The 15,679-nt window shown below is 41.3% G+C and overlaps 1 protein-coding gene across 1 annotated transcript in view; it reads right to left on the bottom strand.

The window, feature by feature from the left end:
- The window catches only part of ankfn1b (ankyrin repeat and fibronectin type III domain containing 1b), a 109,739-nt gene that overhangs the window by 42,030 nt on the left and 52,030 nt on the right, over positions 1-15,679 (bottom strand). Inside the window, exon 4 of the mRNA XM_070852412.1 lies at positions 11,975-12,015. Within this exon, the coding sequence (XP_070708513.1) occupies positions 11,975-12,015 (41 nt within the window). The remainder of the gene's footprint in view (positions 1-11,974; positions 12,016-15,679) is intronic.

The following is a 15,679-nucleotide window of genomic DNA, read 5'->3' as shown; positions in this document are numbered from 1 at the left end:
TACATTAGGAGCTCCCTGTGAAACTTCAAACAAACTTTTGGATCAAACGAATGACACGATGCAACCACTGGATAATGACTTCAATGCCATGAAAACACATAGGATCATGACTTCAAAGACACGGGGGCCAGTGGACATAGAAGAGGACTCAGGGAATCCCTTTGAGGGGTTTAGAGGAAAAATGGACATGCGAAGCAGGTGGGTCTCTGTGGAGGGGATCTGCTGGCAACTGGCTGCCTCTTGGCTCCCTGAGAGCCAGAGCCCTAGCTCCGCCTCATGCAGCTGTCCCTGATAACATCATCACAGCAGGCACACTGTGATGATGCAATCCCCTTGGAGGCCCACTCAGGATATCCCGGCCGCTTATCCTCTCATCAGAATTACATATTTTCTTTCATTTTCCTGGTGTCGATTACCGTTTTGTCATTTGATTGATTTGCTTTTCATTAGAACTGTGGCTGCCGGAGGATGCATCAAGTCAAAACACTAAAAACAGATCTGATCTTGAAGCCATGTGATTCCATACACACACAACGACTGAGGCTTTTATCCTATACCACCAGGAAAGTGCATACATAGGAACCAGCTAGTAATTAGGCACCTGCCAGACAAAATCTTTGAAGAAAAATCATTTAGACCTGGAAGGCCAGCGCGGGGACACCTGTATGTGTCAGTCCCTTGTTTTTCCCCATCTCACACCTCAGCTGCTTCACCCTGCTCTCAATGAACACAGACAAAGGCTATTAAATCATTTCAGACCGCATGCAGAACCAATGCAGATCACTCGCTGTGTAAAGCTGCACAGCGTGTGTACTCAATGGACAGCAGCTCTGCATGGGCTGCTTTCTGTTCCATCTCTTTTCTCTTAAACTAGAATGTTTCCTTTTTTTATTTTGTGCCTTTTATTTACCAATAAGACGGCGAGTCGGCCTCTTGGTAGTCAAATCAGTGGTCAAATCACGATTTGATGGATTGCCATGAAATTTAGTGGCCCTGAGGTGATCAATGGTAATCCTGTGACTTTTCCTCAAGCGCCACCATGCGGTTGGACATTTTTGTTTTTTAATGCCTTGACAGCTATTACAGCTATACATGAAATTTAGCACAGATATTAATAGTGCCCTGAGAATGAACCCTAATGACTTTTGTGGTTCCCAGACGTTGTGTTCTAATTTAGTGATTCGACATAGTGAGTTGACATATGCGGTTTTGAGTGAATTTTCAAGTCCCCTTCAGAATGGATAATAACTTTTCATGTAGCACCATTATCAGGTGTACATGACTTTTTCCAGTATGTTGTTTATGACCAAATACTTGAAAAACCAATAGCATTCTTGCCTCTATGGTTCTTTAAGTTTAGTGTCATTACCAAATGTTAGAGTGCTAAAACACTAAACTAAGATGGTACACATGGTAAATACATAATAATCAGTTTATTGGCTTTGTCAGCATGTAAGCATGGAGATATTAGCATGTAGCTCATAACACAGCTGTGCCCAGTACAGCCACAACTAACAACAAACCTGGCAGCAGACTCTTGAAGTATGCCCTTCAAGTAAAAACAACTATTTTTAACCACCTGAATAAACAAAAGTGAACACTATGTTTTCACACTGGTTAATTAGACTTAAAAATCCAATCTCCACCTTTTTCATATTTTATAATTTGCATCATAAAATCCCTCGTCCTAGTACAGCCCCAGTGACTACAACATACGTTAAATGTTTCTAATATATCCTCCAATGTGAAAGCCCACCACTGCCTCACTGCAATGTGACTTAGATTATGATCTTGCCAGCATTAGTAACTTTCCCCAATCCTGCAGCACACTAGTGCTTTTGTCAGCACTAAATGGCTTGTGTGGTGATACGGAGAAAATGTTGACCTATGTTCACATACACACGTCAAGGCCTTACACACCCTTTCACACTGTCGCTGCGAAGGATCGCTTTCTTGCAAACAACTCGCCTAATGTCACTTTCCCTCTCTGTTCTGTTGCCATGGCAGCAATTAACTGTTCAGAGGTATTCATGTGCAGAACAAACTCTGCTAAAGAACTGATTGTTCTTGCTCACAGTACACAAAGCTATCAACTGTGCACTTTGACCCCGCTCATAGCCTCAGTAACCCACTGCTATTTGAGAGCCGAGTTAAGACCGCATGGAATTCTAGCAAAACCACTACAGCTCAAAGACAACAGTGAGCTACAGGGAGAAGCTTATCTACACTGTATACAATATTCATCATTTTTAGAACTACTGCCACTAAAGCACTGTTTATAAATTAGCCCCATTCCCCAAAGTGTTAATTATTCAATTTATTATTCTGTTAAAGTACTTCCAAAGTTGTTTAAGTAATTTCTTTGTAAAATGAGTAATACGAATATTATTTTAGGATCATATTATTTGCATTGTTTATCTTACCATAATTTGAATTCTAAACTATTGAAAATCCTTGTGATTTGGTACTATAAACCTAATACTATGTTTTGCATTCCTGCCCTCCTCTGTGATACCACACATTATATATATTTACATGTTTGATTAAAGGGAAATAATACGACAAGCACGCTCTGTATAGCTTCACAGATCATACACAGGGTTTTGTGTGAGACGTGTTTATAAAGGGATCCCACTGAAACCAGCAGAATGCTATGCATTACACAATCTATGTGGTCTGTCTGAGGTTGGGCTGCCCTTAACCACAGATCTTATTTCAGATTACTAAGGCAGAGACACTATAGTAAATCATAAGCAGAACAGACAAATACCTGACCCTGTTTCAGCAATTATGGGCAATGGCTTCCTACCTAAAACAACTATTTTGGAAAGGAAGGAAAACAAAGTGCTAGGATTTCTTTCATCTCTGTCTCCTGCTATGGCTTCTTATCCCAGCCAATGAAACTCTAATATGCCAAACAGAATGTGGGCACCCACCCATATAACAGATACATGCAAATGAAATGGATGCAAGCACACATGCTTGCTAGCGTGCGCACAGACACATACACAAAAACAAACACAGTTTAATTCAGGAACATACCCCTCAATGTGTTTCATTAGGCAAACAAAAAGGCTTTCAGTGGTCCAATCATAAAAGAAAGCAGCCAAGCTATGAACATTGCTAATTAAAATCTGCTCAAAGAAAGCCTTGTTTTCCACTCAACATCTCCATCCAAACCCATGTCTGTGTGTACGTCTCTGTACATGGTGGAGACTGCTTTTATTTCACTTGGACTGAAGTCTCACCAATAAAAAATACTGATATTTCTTCAAGCTAACAAGCTTTTCCTTTAGTTGTGATACCATAACATTATCTGAATTGCTCAAAGTGTAACATTTAATCCTTAGTACCAGCGGGGGTCGATAAGTGAGAAGCAATATCAAAGCAAACCTGATGCACTCAGGAGTCTAATGAATTTGACTTTCTTCTTATTACTATAAAATTGTCTGAATTAAAGCATCAACATAATACAATGCGTGGCTAAAAACAAGTCAACACAGATTAACTATGTTGATGCAAAGAATAATTCTTCTAGCACCCACGTGGGTCCATAGGAGAGGGGAACAGTCAGATCATTGCCTTGACAAATAAACCACAATAACTGCCTCAGCTCCAAGTGCTAATGATCTAATCATAACGCTACGCGCCAAAGGAGAGGACTCTGTTATCACCCTACGCAGCATCTTCTCATATGCTGCCCATCCACCCACTATGGTAAACAGAGATATTTCCATCTCGGCATCTCTTCATTTGCACGTTTCAGAGTCACGCTCATCGTTTCATCTTCTTTTTTTTTTTCTTCAAATTTCTCCCTTTTATTACTTTGCTCTCTCTCACTCCTGTTTTCCACGGAATCGGCACATACAGTACAGAATTTGTCAGGGAGACAAAAATGAGGGAAGAATCTAAAGCCTTTTTTTTAATACTTTGGTTGGCTCCCTGTGCTGTTGGGTTTGATACCATTCCCTCCGTGTCCCCCTCTGCGTTTGATGTGTGGCATAAGGCTGACTCAACACAGTGAGATATAACGATGATGGATCTGCAGTCAAATTAATCTTGAATTGAGCCAACAAGCGCATAGAAGCCAGCAAACTATTAGAGACTGTTGCTGCAGTACCATACCACTAAGAGGGGAGGGGCGAAGGAAGCTATACCACAGACAGTTTTCTCTTTCCACTTGCTTTCGGTTAGGTGGGATAATAATGTGAATGTGATTTGGAGAAAACTGATCTGGGGTAATTTAATAGCTATCACACTGGGGAGATGTGTTAACAACCAATTGAACATACAGCAGCATGTACATTATCGTTCCAGCAGACATGCAGGAGCACACTACACACCTACAGTATGCAGGAAAATGCATTATCCTGTCAGTTACTTCCTGAATCCAAAGTGAGCAGAGACATTGGTTCTGTGATTTATTAGTAGGGCACAGTCCAGGAAAGACAAACAGTGAAATAATAGTAATGTTCGAGTGTCTGAAGAGCTGGACTTATCGGATTGAACCTGAAAGTCATCACTTACAGTCACCAGTTGCCACACCACAACACTTAACATCACATGCTATTGTAACCCACTGGTATCTCAGAGAAAACTCACAGAAATCTCCATAGAAAACTCCACCTGGTCTCGTCTAGGACACAGAAAAGCTGATAAAACCTAACCCTAACCCCTGTATTGGTACACTCAGTACTGCAGCACTGCTGCTGGCCTATGAGAGTTCATGGCACAGTAGCTGACTGGCTAAATAGTGAATAAAAGGCAGAAGGAGTGAATATGAGAGTATACATAAATTCCAGTCTGAGCACATCTCTGTGCAATTTGCAGTAAATATCCTATCATTTAAGAGAATGAGTCTGAATAACTTATGTGGATCTGTGTGCCAGCCACAGTTCTACACTGGTTTTTAGAGGCCTGGCCTGATGGAGGTGGACACCCCTCTGGTATTATGTTTATGGCCTTGAAACAGCTTTAAACACACAGACATAGGGCACCCCACTTTCCCCCATCAACCCACAATTGAGCACGGCGTCGAGATTCCAATCAGGGTTGAGCCAGCAGACGGAGGGGATTATTTATGCTGGAAAGGAGAAGGGAACCTCGAGGAGGGAGAGAGACGTGTGCGTGTTTCTTACATTTCTATACTTGTGAGAACCAAAGCCCTATCTTGAGGACAGAAAGTTAAGCAAAATACCCCCAAATTCCATTTTTTCCACTTACAATTTTAAGGGCTAATTTACAGCCAAAGCTCAGGTTTCACAGTTTAAGTTACTAGAACTAAGTTTAGCTCTGGGAGAGAGTTAAGCTTAAGCAATTACCGGAGAAAGTTAGTAGTGCGAATAGGAGCGGGGAAACACACACCGATTCACATTCACATCCAGATACACACAAACAAATAACCCCTTTCAGACAGACAAAGTGACATGTGTTTAATCTGCATTGGCAGTCGATCTGAATGAGTCAATGTGCATTACCAAGCCTGGCTTCTCTGGACCTGCTGTCCACTGCTTGAAAGAAATTTCTGACTTGACATGAGGGAAACCTGAACACTGCATTCATTACGGCCTTTCTGAAGCTAAAGGCAGGAAGGTAAGATGACGCAATGGTGAATCCTCTGTTAGATTGTCTCATTTGTGGCCGGAGGAAGTGGCTCATCCCACGCGCCTGGAGTCTTACAACTTCAGGGGCTATTTCTTAAAAGGAGGACGCTCCTGTAATGGGAATTTAGAAATGTAAGAAATGCAGAATCTTCATCTGGCCATCATTATGGTTCCTGAAGTGAAAGACAATGCAATGGAGTCGCCCGGTTAGAGAAAACAGCAGACTTGAATTCAAAGTGTCTGTGAGTGACCTTAAAATGGTGAATGCGGTTGAATTGCTGAGTTGGCTTGTTTGTATGAAAAGCAGTTTAATCCTGAAATCATATTTGTACATTGTAAGCCAGCAAACTATCAGAGTCCAAAGTGTTGAGATGTTTTGGGAAGGCTGATCAAATTTTGATATGTGGTTTCAGACTGGAGCGAGAGGTTTGGTGAAGGATTCAACTTGTTGTGCAACATAATAGAATAATAGACAGAAATTTTCTCTGAGAATTCCCTTAGCGGAGTGTTTGTATGTTATGTTGTTAGATGTGTGCGTGATTGTGTGTGCATGCTTTTGTATTTGAAGCCAGAATGGAAAAGGCTATGCACTGCTGCTGTTCTAGTACTCCAAATTAAGCTCTCTTTCTGCCTTTGCATTTCTCTTTCCCTCTCTCTCTCCCTCTCTCTCTCTCTCTCTCTCGCTCTCTCTCTCTCACATGCACACACACACAGGCACACACATACACATGCATGCACATACACACAAACACACACACACACAACTATGGCCAGGATGCCTTACCATAACAATTGCTGTCTCTGCTTGCTCAGTTCTTTGGCCTGGCAGCTTGCTCTTGGGAAGTTCTCAAACAACCCAACATCATTGCAGCCAAGCCACATCAAATGAACACATGCACACGCACACACACACGCACACACACACACACACACACGCATACACACACAGATGGAGGAATAAATGCTGCTAACATTCCCACAAGTATACACACTTCATATTTGTGATACACACACTGGATCAACGGTATGGGTACAAATACACTTTGCTGTAGAGAACATGTGTCCACACATACACACTAGATCAACTGTACAAATACACACTCAAGGTAGTCAGCCAGCGGCAGTCTCCTCCGGCCCGCTGACTTAGCGGCCTCTGCTACCACCATTACCACTATTGTAAATACTCCTCAATATGTATTTACACTGGGATTTCAAAACCCTGGAAAAAAATGAGGAGAAAAGAAAAAAAGGCTGGAAAAATGAAGGAATGTGTTTCACTTCGGTCAGACAGCGGGAACCCTCAGTCCTTATTATCTTTCTGCTAGAATTTGCCTTGGATTGTCCCCTAGGGGGATGAGATAGAGTAATGCGGTGGGTCTTCTCTCTGTTTGTCACTTTCTCTTCTCTTCTCTCTGCTTATTTCCAACTGAAAGCAGAGACAGAAAGACACGAGAGCAAGGACAATCACTGAATCACATATTGAGAATCAGTGAAACTACAATTTCTTCACGGGCTATGACTGTTACTTATTGTTTTGCATTAGTTTGCAAAGGACATTTAATCCATGTTACTGTGCACGTCTTTGCTTGTGTTTGGTAGATAAGATGTAGCTCGTTGGCCAATGAGTCCTCTGATCTGAGACGTACTGTAGAAGACAGTGTATTTGCTCAGCCACATTCAGGACTTTGTGTACTGTATGCTGACTTAAATTCACATAAAACCCATGAACACCGTGCTTTAAATGCTGCAGGGGTTTTGGCTCCTGTGTCACCTGTAACCACGGCAACAAGCAGCTTCTGCTGGGAGGAAAAGTCCTTAAACTGTGGGGATGGTGGCAGTAAAACAACAGCGGGTTCTTAGAGTGAAACGAGCGAGAGGAACTGAGAGTGTCTCAGGAACAGAGAGAGAGGTCAGGAGACATCAGGGTGATCACGCAATGTTTTATGAAAGAAATCTGTTTTAGGTCAAAGACAAACAATCCTCCACTTAACAGCAACAATGTTTTCAGAACTGTTAATGTCGATTTTTGAAAATGCATCTCTTTGCAAAGACATCTTTTCCTGCATAAATATCAATATTAGAAAACTGACATTAACCTTATTCATTGATTGATGAATAACATTTGTTATCAACACGTGTGCAAATTTTTCCCTTAAGTGCTGGTAAAGTTATTATCCATTCATTTGAACTGTCTCTGCAAGTCCACTTAAGGAAACCCCTTTACATCCTTCAACACTATTGATATTAAGGTGTATACAACAATTTTCATGTGCCTACAGTCTGTGGTTTGGCAGGAGAGGATCCCCAAAGTTTCTATGGAATTGACAAATTAGATTAAACAAGAATATGGTTTTATCATCTAAGCAAAACTGGAGAACAAATATCCCTTCTGACTCACCTAAAGTTATTCCATCTTGCATACACACATGTACAGATACACACACACACACACACACACACACACACACATACCTACGTCACCCACATATGAGAACAATTACATGGCCTGCTCCTGTGAATAAATTAGTCTAATCAAGTTCTCTCTTCCCTGACATCCGTACCTAAATCCCTTGCTCCATGAAAAAGGCAAAGTATTCCCTGGCTTCCAAGACACCCCCAGTACCCCATCCTTCCATTATTCCTTCCTTCCTGTGCTGTCTGCACCAAGCATATGAAGGAAAAGGAAGGTTAGGTTAAGAAAGCAAAGTTTTCTCATATAGACTATGAGCTTTCATGAGCAAAGGCAAATTTAGATGGGGTTTGAGCTACTTTTTTAAAGGTGTCTATATCCTTACAGTTCTAAAGTCTAAAGAGAGAGAGAAGTCACAACTTCAAAAACACAATCAAAATCCTCTGAGTTTGGTGGGTATAAGGAAAAATGTTGAAATAGGTGCAATATGAGGACTTTTAGTACACCTGGTAATAAGCCTTACAGAGGCAGTCTGAACCACTTGTCAAGGATCCAGCTATTACCTGCTGAGGCACATAAAAAGAAAGTCGTAGTGGTCCAAGTGGGACAAAAGAAAGCCATGAATGATCATCTCCATCTGGAGGAACAATAAGCACGAGTTCAGCAAAAAGTAGAACAACTCATATCCTTGACATGCTGATCCAAAGTAACACAGTGAGTGAAGCAAATTTTAAGCAATTGTATTAAAATCATTTTGTTGACACTTAGAGGCCTATTGTCATTGGCATAATAGTGATGGGAAGTACCTTCATAACGACCCAATGGAAAACAGACCAGAAAGCAGAATTTGAGAATAGGACATGATTGTTTATATGGTGAAGGAAGAGATAATAGAGATAGAAGAGCAGAGACTCATACTACAAAGGCAAACAACAAACACAGACACACACACACAAATTCACATGTACAGCTTTGTGTTATGGAAGAAATGCCTGTACACTGTCACTTGCTCCTCAGAATAATGATAATTTTGAGATGAAAAACATGTATGTGTATGTTTGTGCGTACTGTTTGCCGTTTTTGCTTCTGTGCATGTCAATCTACGCTGTGCTTGAGTAAATAAATGTGCGGCAGAGTATACCAAATACTCTTCTTTTCCCCTCTTTGTCTGAGGAAGACTCCTATTCCACAATGACTCTACTGCTTCTTGAATACCACTGCTTGTCTCCTGGCAACAGATGTCCTCTGGCACACTGAATGCTCACTGTGCCAGCACACCTGGCGCATTTGACGCGTCGGATATGACAAAAAAAGTACATACATTACATCTGTGCTGGAGCACACGTCCCGCTATCAGTGACTTATGGACCAGAAAGTGTTCAGCCTACAAAATACGCAGCATACAGAGAGACAATGGCCAACCACTGTGACTTCCATCAATGAGAAACATTTTTATTCAACTGTTCTTTGATTCAGCCTGATTAAGTTTCCTTTTCAGGTTATTTTTGTTAAAGATCTGTATCAGCTGTATGTCTTTAGGACACAACACACACACACATTTCACACACATACTGTATATTCCAGGTTCCAGTGCGCATGTGTGGAAGTATATGCTGCCTGTTACGATTGCTCCTGCTCGTTTTCTTATTTTTTCTTACTTTTAACTATCATTCTAATTATATGTTTTACTTTTTTTGCTGGTAATATGTTCCCTCTCCAATACATGCTGGTGGAGAGAGCTCTTGTCATTGTTTTGCTGTGAAAGTACTACTTTAACTCTGCCGGGTGCAGTAAACATACACGAGTGATCAGCTGATCGCTCTGAAACCTGCTGGCATCTTGACCACGAGATCTTCACAAATTCCAGAAGAATTGTGGAGGAAAACACACTGAGGTTGCTGAGGAAAGAAGAACCAGTGGAGGAGAGAAACCAGAAGGAGACAACAGAGGCGTATGGAGGAAAAGAAATATAAACCCTGTCTCCCCATCGTTACTATGGGCAACGTGAGATCGCTGGTAAACAAGATGGAGGAGCTAACAGCGTTAGCCAGGAGTCAGATGGAGCACCGGGAGTGTAGTCTGGTGTGCTTTTTGGAGACATGGCTGCATCATGACATTCCCGACGACAATGTTTCCACTGGTGGCTTCCAAACTGACGTCATCCACTCTGCCATAGCCTGGGTACAGACTCTACACCTGAGTGCATTCACTGCTATCTCGGGTGTCTTCAGTAGTGGTCTTCACTGCCCAACTTCACCCAGTACGTGAACTGTTTCACCAGAGAGGAGAGGACCCTGGACTCTGGACTCACCTGATTTACTTTTGTGTTTGAAGTTTATTCTTATTCTTTTGGAGCTGTGTGTAACAAAAAGCAATTTCCCCCTGGGGATTATTAAAGGAATTCTGATTCTGATTCTGATATATCCTCCATGTTTGGATGGCAAAGGCCTGTTGCTATGAAACCATGTGAACATAGACAGTTCAAATGTACGGCCAACTGCGGAATTTTACTCAAGAAAACACATGGTTACAACAAGTTTCAAGAATACCTGGAGATCTGACGCAGCCTGAAGGCACTCTAGGAAAAAAAGGGTACACTCACTGAAGCTTTAACTAAAAACTGTCAAATGAAGACAGCTAGCATGAAATCTAAAGGGTTAATTGGCTAATTGGTCCATCCTGAAACGTCTTCTACCTCTACGACCTCAAGTATCCATTCACATATTCACAATTATCATTATTCTGTAGGTGCACAGATCATGCTGGCTGCACTGCTGGTAGGACGAAACAGACAGGAGAGGGATGTGTTGTGGAGATAAGTGTGAGTGAACCTGGCTTTGGTTGCTGGGCAACTAAAATATACAGCTAATTTAGTTTGATTTAAGTTCCCGCCTCACTTTGTGCCAACTGTCAATTGACAGTGATTTGCAGTGCACCTCAAATGTTAGCATCTATATTTTCTCACATATGCAAAAAGGCATATTTCCCATTACATTTGCTTGGTTATTGTCCTATTGTCCGCCCTAAAACAGCAGAGTAGGAAATATTAGTGACAAAACACAAATGGTTTAAATAGCAATGCCAATAGTTACATGAGCGACTGACAAAATATATTCACAGCCGTGGTTTGTTTATTGTTATAGAGTCAGTGTTAAGTTTGCGCTGACAGCAAATAGCTGCTGTTGTGTTGATTCAGCAATCTTCATCTGGTTGTTTATTTTAACACCAGTTAAGATGCAGATTCAGTGGTTAACAGTGTCGTCTCACAGCTAAAAGGTCCTACATATGAATCACCAGCCCACAGAGGATGTCATGATGTCAAGATATCGCTTGGCAGAGGACTCTCAGTTACTGAAAAACACAACACAGCTCCTCTCGATTTCCTCTCCCAGAGGAACTCGGTTTCTCTTCAGTTCACCCATTTTTGCGATGATTGACCGCAAGTATAAAATCTAGTATGAAAAATGAAAGCGCATTTCTAATCTGATCGATCCAAACAGTGTCGTACTGGAAAAAAACTGGAATGACTGAGAAGTATTACTGTTACGGCATGGATTATGGGTCAGGCTTAGACTTTTCAACACACACACACACACACACACACACACACACACACACACACACACACAAAGCAGATCAGGTTCCTTAGGAACTGGGTTACCTTGAAAAAAAAGAGCTGCCTAATATTCTTCTTAAAACCACAATGACACATTAGACATAATCAGCTATACTAATGAGGTCAGTAAGCTAATGAATGTGTTCTATTTTCATGGCAACATGTGCGTCTTACATGACTCAGATTAGGATTAGGAAAACCATGATATGTTGTTACACAGACATAATGACAAACAAGATGAACTGTTTACATTATTTGAAAATGAAGGGGGGAAATTAAATATAGACAAAGGAGAGGAATACAAGGATGGATGGGAGGATGTACATGCAAACGAATGGGACTTACTTCTTATGCTGATTCTCCTTTCGGTCAGCCGAGCCCAGACTCTGGAAATAAGAATAAGAATAAGAAAATCAGACATCACATTCACCATCTAAGACAGGCATATTGTGGTTCTCTATCCTTAAGCACTCACTTAGAGAGGGCACTCCCTTAAATGCCGTAAAACTATGAGGTGGGTCAGAGGCCATATTTGATATACATGTACATGTAGAGAAATTACCCTTGTATTTTGTTCCATTAATGTATGCTCAACTGTCCTGCAGTAACTTCATCCAGTTACCTATAAAATAGCTTAGTACTGCTCTCGATCAAAGCATGAGCAAGTTAATTAACCAAAAAAACAAACCAGTTACACAGACAGACAGAGATATCCTGCCATCTCTCTTAATTGAGTTTGATTTATTACAGTTGAGGTGACCTGTGGTCGATGTACTTCCCACTAATCAGGACATTTACCTTCTAGGCAACACCAAGCAAATGATCAATGCCACCCTGTGAAAGCCAATTACATGGGTAATGACCTTGTCTTCACTGAAAAATAATTAGCTCCCACACTTAAATTACAAACACACAACCAGTGGATCTACTTTATTTACATGCATTTATCAAAATGTGGTGTCTGTCTGCAAGCGCATGTCCATGTTTAAAAGCCATTTCTCTGATGATGAATTCAACTGAGTAAAGAAAACTGAACGTGCAAATGAAAGGCTTACTGCCAACTCTGCTCAACAGGGGGCATTTGAATACATCCCTCCAGCAGAGCCAACTTATTATTATTTTTGCAAGCACTCACACTGACACAAAGACACACCTACAGACAAAGGTGCAGACACACATGACAGGCCTTTTGCATTTTCATCTTTGGCAAAGAGGCTGATTAAGGCTCCTTATATGAACCATTCCCACCTCCTGCCACACTCCATCAACAATACCTTGTGGGGGGTCAATGTAGCTCCAATACTGGGTTGATTTTAACCAGTACCAATGGTGTGTTTTGACCCAGTGTCAGTGTTATTTTTACATTACTTTTGGGCTTGAGTGGTGCAGTACCGCGAGTGCATGTGAGGAAAAGGCATTCCCCCCCTTTGAATCTCAAACTGAACATCAGAAGCCACCGTTGTTTGGAGTGTGTGTGCTGTGCACGTGTGTGTAAGTGCCTTCATGTGAGCAGTGCAATGACATTTTGACCGGCAAGTGACTCCTCTACGCTGCCTCTTTGAGGGTGTGCGTATGTGTGTGTGTGCTTTTAAGTGTGCAGTGCAGTGACATTTTGACCAGCGATTGACTTCTCAGTGTGTATACGTCTGCAGAGTTTCATCCTCCTGGTGGGCACAGGATAAACCATACAGTGTGACTGACCTTTCACCTCCCAGCTCCCCCACAGTGCCCTCAGGTAGTGCCACTCTGGGCAAGTGGGTGTCCTTCATTTGAAAGATGGGCTTGTTGAGGCTGAAGCAGCCACCTTTCAAGCTGAATTACGGAATCAGAGCATGAATGACTGGGCTGAGAATTAATTTCTTAAAGGCAGAAACTTTGTCTAAATTGACTGCTTTACAGGTTACCATTATTACAGAAGTAGAAACAACTTTAGTATTGCAGTTCATTGTGATTTCCCTATCCCTGATAAATTTTAGCATTATTCAAAGAATTTTCTGCAAACTGGCTGCAAAGTTTACGATTAACTCAATGTCATGATTACCTTCTCCTTGTTGAGCTCTCCACATCATTACATACATTAAACATAAGAGCCAAAAACATATTTTTGAGTCTCCTATTTGAAAATCTAATTGTTTTTTTTAAGAAAACTGTATATTTCTAGTTTATATTGTGCCCTTTAATGCATCTATCCTTCTTGTAATATAAAATGCACAACTTCAAATTCACTTTATTAACAAAAATATTCTTATTACTTATGGGAATTATTTGAAAATGAAAATTTTGACTAGCAGATAAACTTAATGACCAAACAATCAAATATACAAGCATTCCCCAAGTGACAGTGGCTTAATCACATTATAGTCCGTCAAACAGAAGGTGAATGTACAGAAGCAGCTTTACTGTCATCGATCAATCAGCCTTTCTACTGTAGATGTGATCATTCATCAAACGAATGGCATCCACGGATTTTTCTGCCTGCATGTACAACCGCCTCTCACAAACCTGGCTCACAGTGTTCAGGAGACTTGTCATCTCTGCACCCACAGAAGACAATTTTAACTATCATGCAAAAATAAGAGCACAATTGATTTTCAGGACTAACAGTTCGGGGGCAATCTAAGCTTTTCACATAAACCGTTTTCAGTCTTCATGCATCTTGTGTCACTACAGTCCATAAACCTCTCTGAGCCAAAGAAAAGCATGTTTCCATAGACAGTGATAACAGGAGACATCATACTTGACTATTTTTAACACCTTAATCAATTATCTTAATGATGGTGAAGAACATATGGTAGACAATTGGCTGGCTTTACACACCACGTGTTGGATATATTTGCAAAATAATTAATGAACACGTTTTAAAAATGATGAAAAAAGAGTGACCGTGTAGAGATGATTATATGACTCTTATACATGAAAGAATCAATTAGTCAATCCTCAAGTCATTTGTAAGATTCCAGTTTTACCCACAGGCTTAAGTTTGCATCTTTCTTAGTGTCTATATTTGTGTGTATGGAAGCAGGTGTGTGAACATATATCTTGACAGCATGTACCAAAGAAACTTGGCATTCCCTCACAGCTGTGAAATTACAATGACAATATAGGCTGTATTCTTGCTAAATGCCTCAAAAGCATAATCCGCTTGACATAGATTTCTTCCAACACTGAGTCACACGAGCAAACAAAAACACACAAGCAGTTACACACACACACAAACGCGCAAAAACACCATCATATCTGCAGAATACCTTCACTTTGCATCCACTCATTACAGCACACAAACATACCTGTCGCGTCCAACCAAGTGAACCCAGTGGGAGAATGTTAACCTACTCCCCTTGTCTTCTTGTTTTCAGAGCCCAAAGTCCTCACTGTGGTGCTCCAGCGGTGGCAGTAATTGCCGTTCACCTGTCCAACTTCAACTCTTTAGCTCTGTTTCCCTTCCTACCTATCAATCTCTCACCATCTTCCTTTCTTTCTGTCTAAAGCCGTTGGTCACACGAAGGTTTGTGAAGCTTGCTCCGCTGGTGGCTGCTACCGCCACTGACTTGTTGTACTTTAATTGTGGTTGCTAGGCGATAAGCTTCTCCAATTCTGCACACAGTGAGAAGGGGAGGACAGGAGAGGAGGGGGGAGAAAGTGAGAGAATAGTTGGCGGGGAGGGGGGTGAGGTTGGAGGAAATGCTCATTATAGACACAGTAGCCTGAAGAGAATGATCAGTGGGGAGGGGAAAGGTTTACAGGAAGGTAAGTAGCAGTGCAGATGAGCGGCATGGGTGGATGGAGAGGAGGGAGCCTCACATAGCAGGTGCGCTTCCAGGTTTTTACTCTGGGATCACCTTGTAACCCGGAGCGCTGAAACCGGAGCAACAGCACACTCGGAAGATTTACTCAAAGCTCTGTCACTTTTTCTGCTTCTGCATCAAATACTTCTTTTTTGTTAGATATTTTTTGTTTGGGTTGGTTTTGGCTTTCTGCTCATTAAATGCAGAAAAAGTGAGACTACAGTATTGTCAACCAATTATGTTTGGAAAGACAACTCAGATCCAG

This window comes from Pempheris klunzingeri, chromosome 20, assembly GCF_042242105.1.
Source record: "Pempheris klunzingeri isolate RE-2024b chromosome 20, fPemKlu1.hap1, whole genome shotgun sequence".
In the NCBI taxonomy this organism is placed as follows: domain Eukaryota; kingdom Metazoa; phylum Chordata; class Actinopteri; order Acropomatiformes; family Pempheridae; genus Pempheris; species Pempheris klunzingeri.
This window is presented reverse-complemented; position numbering and strand designations above follow the sequence as displayed.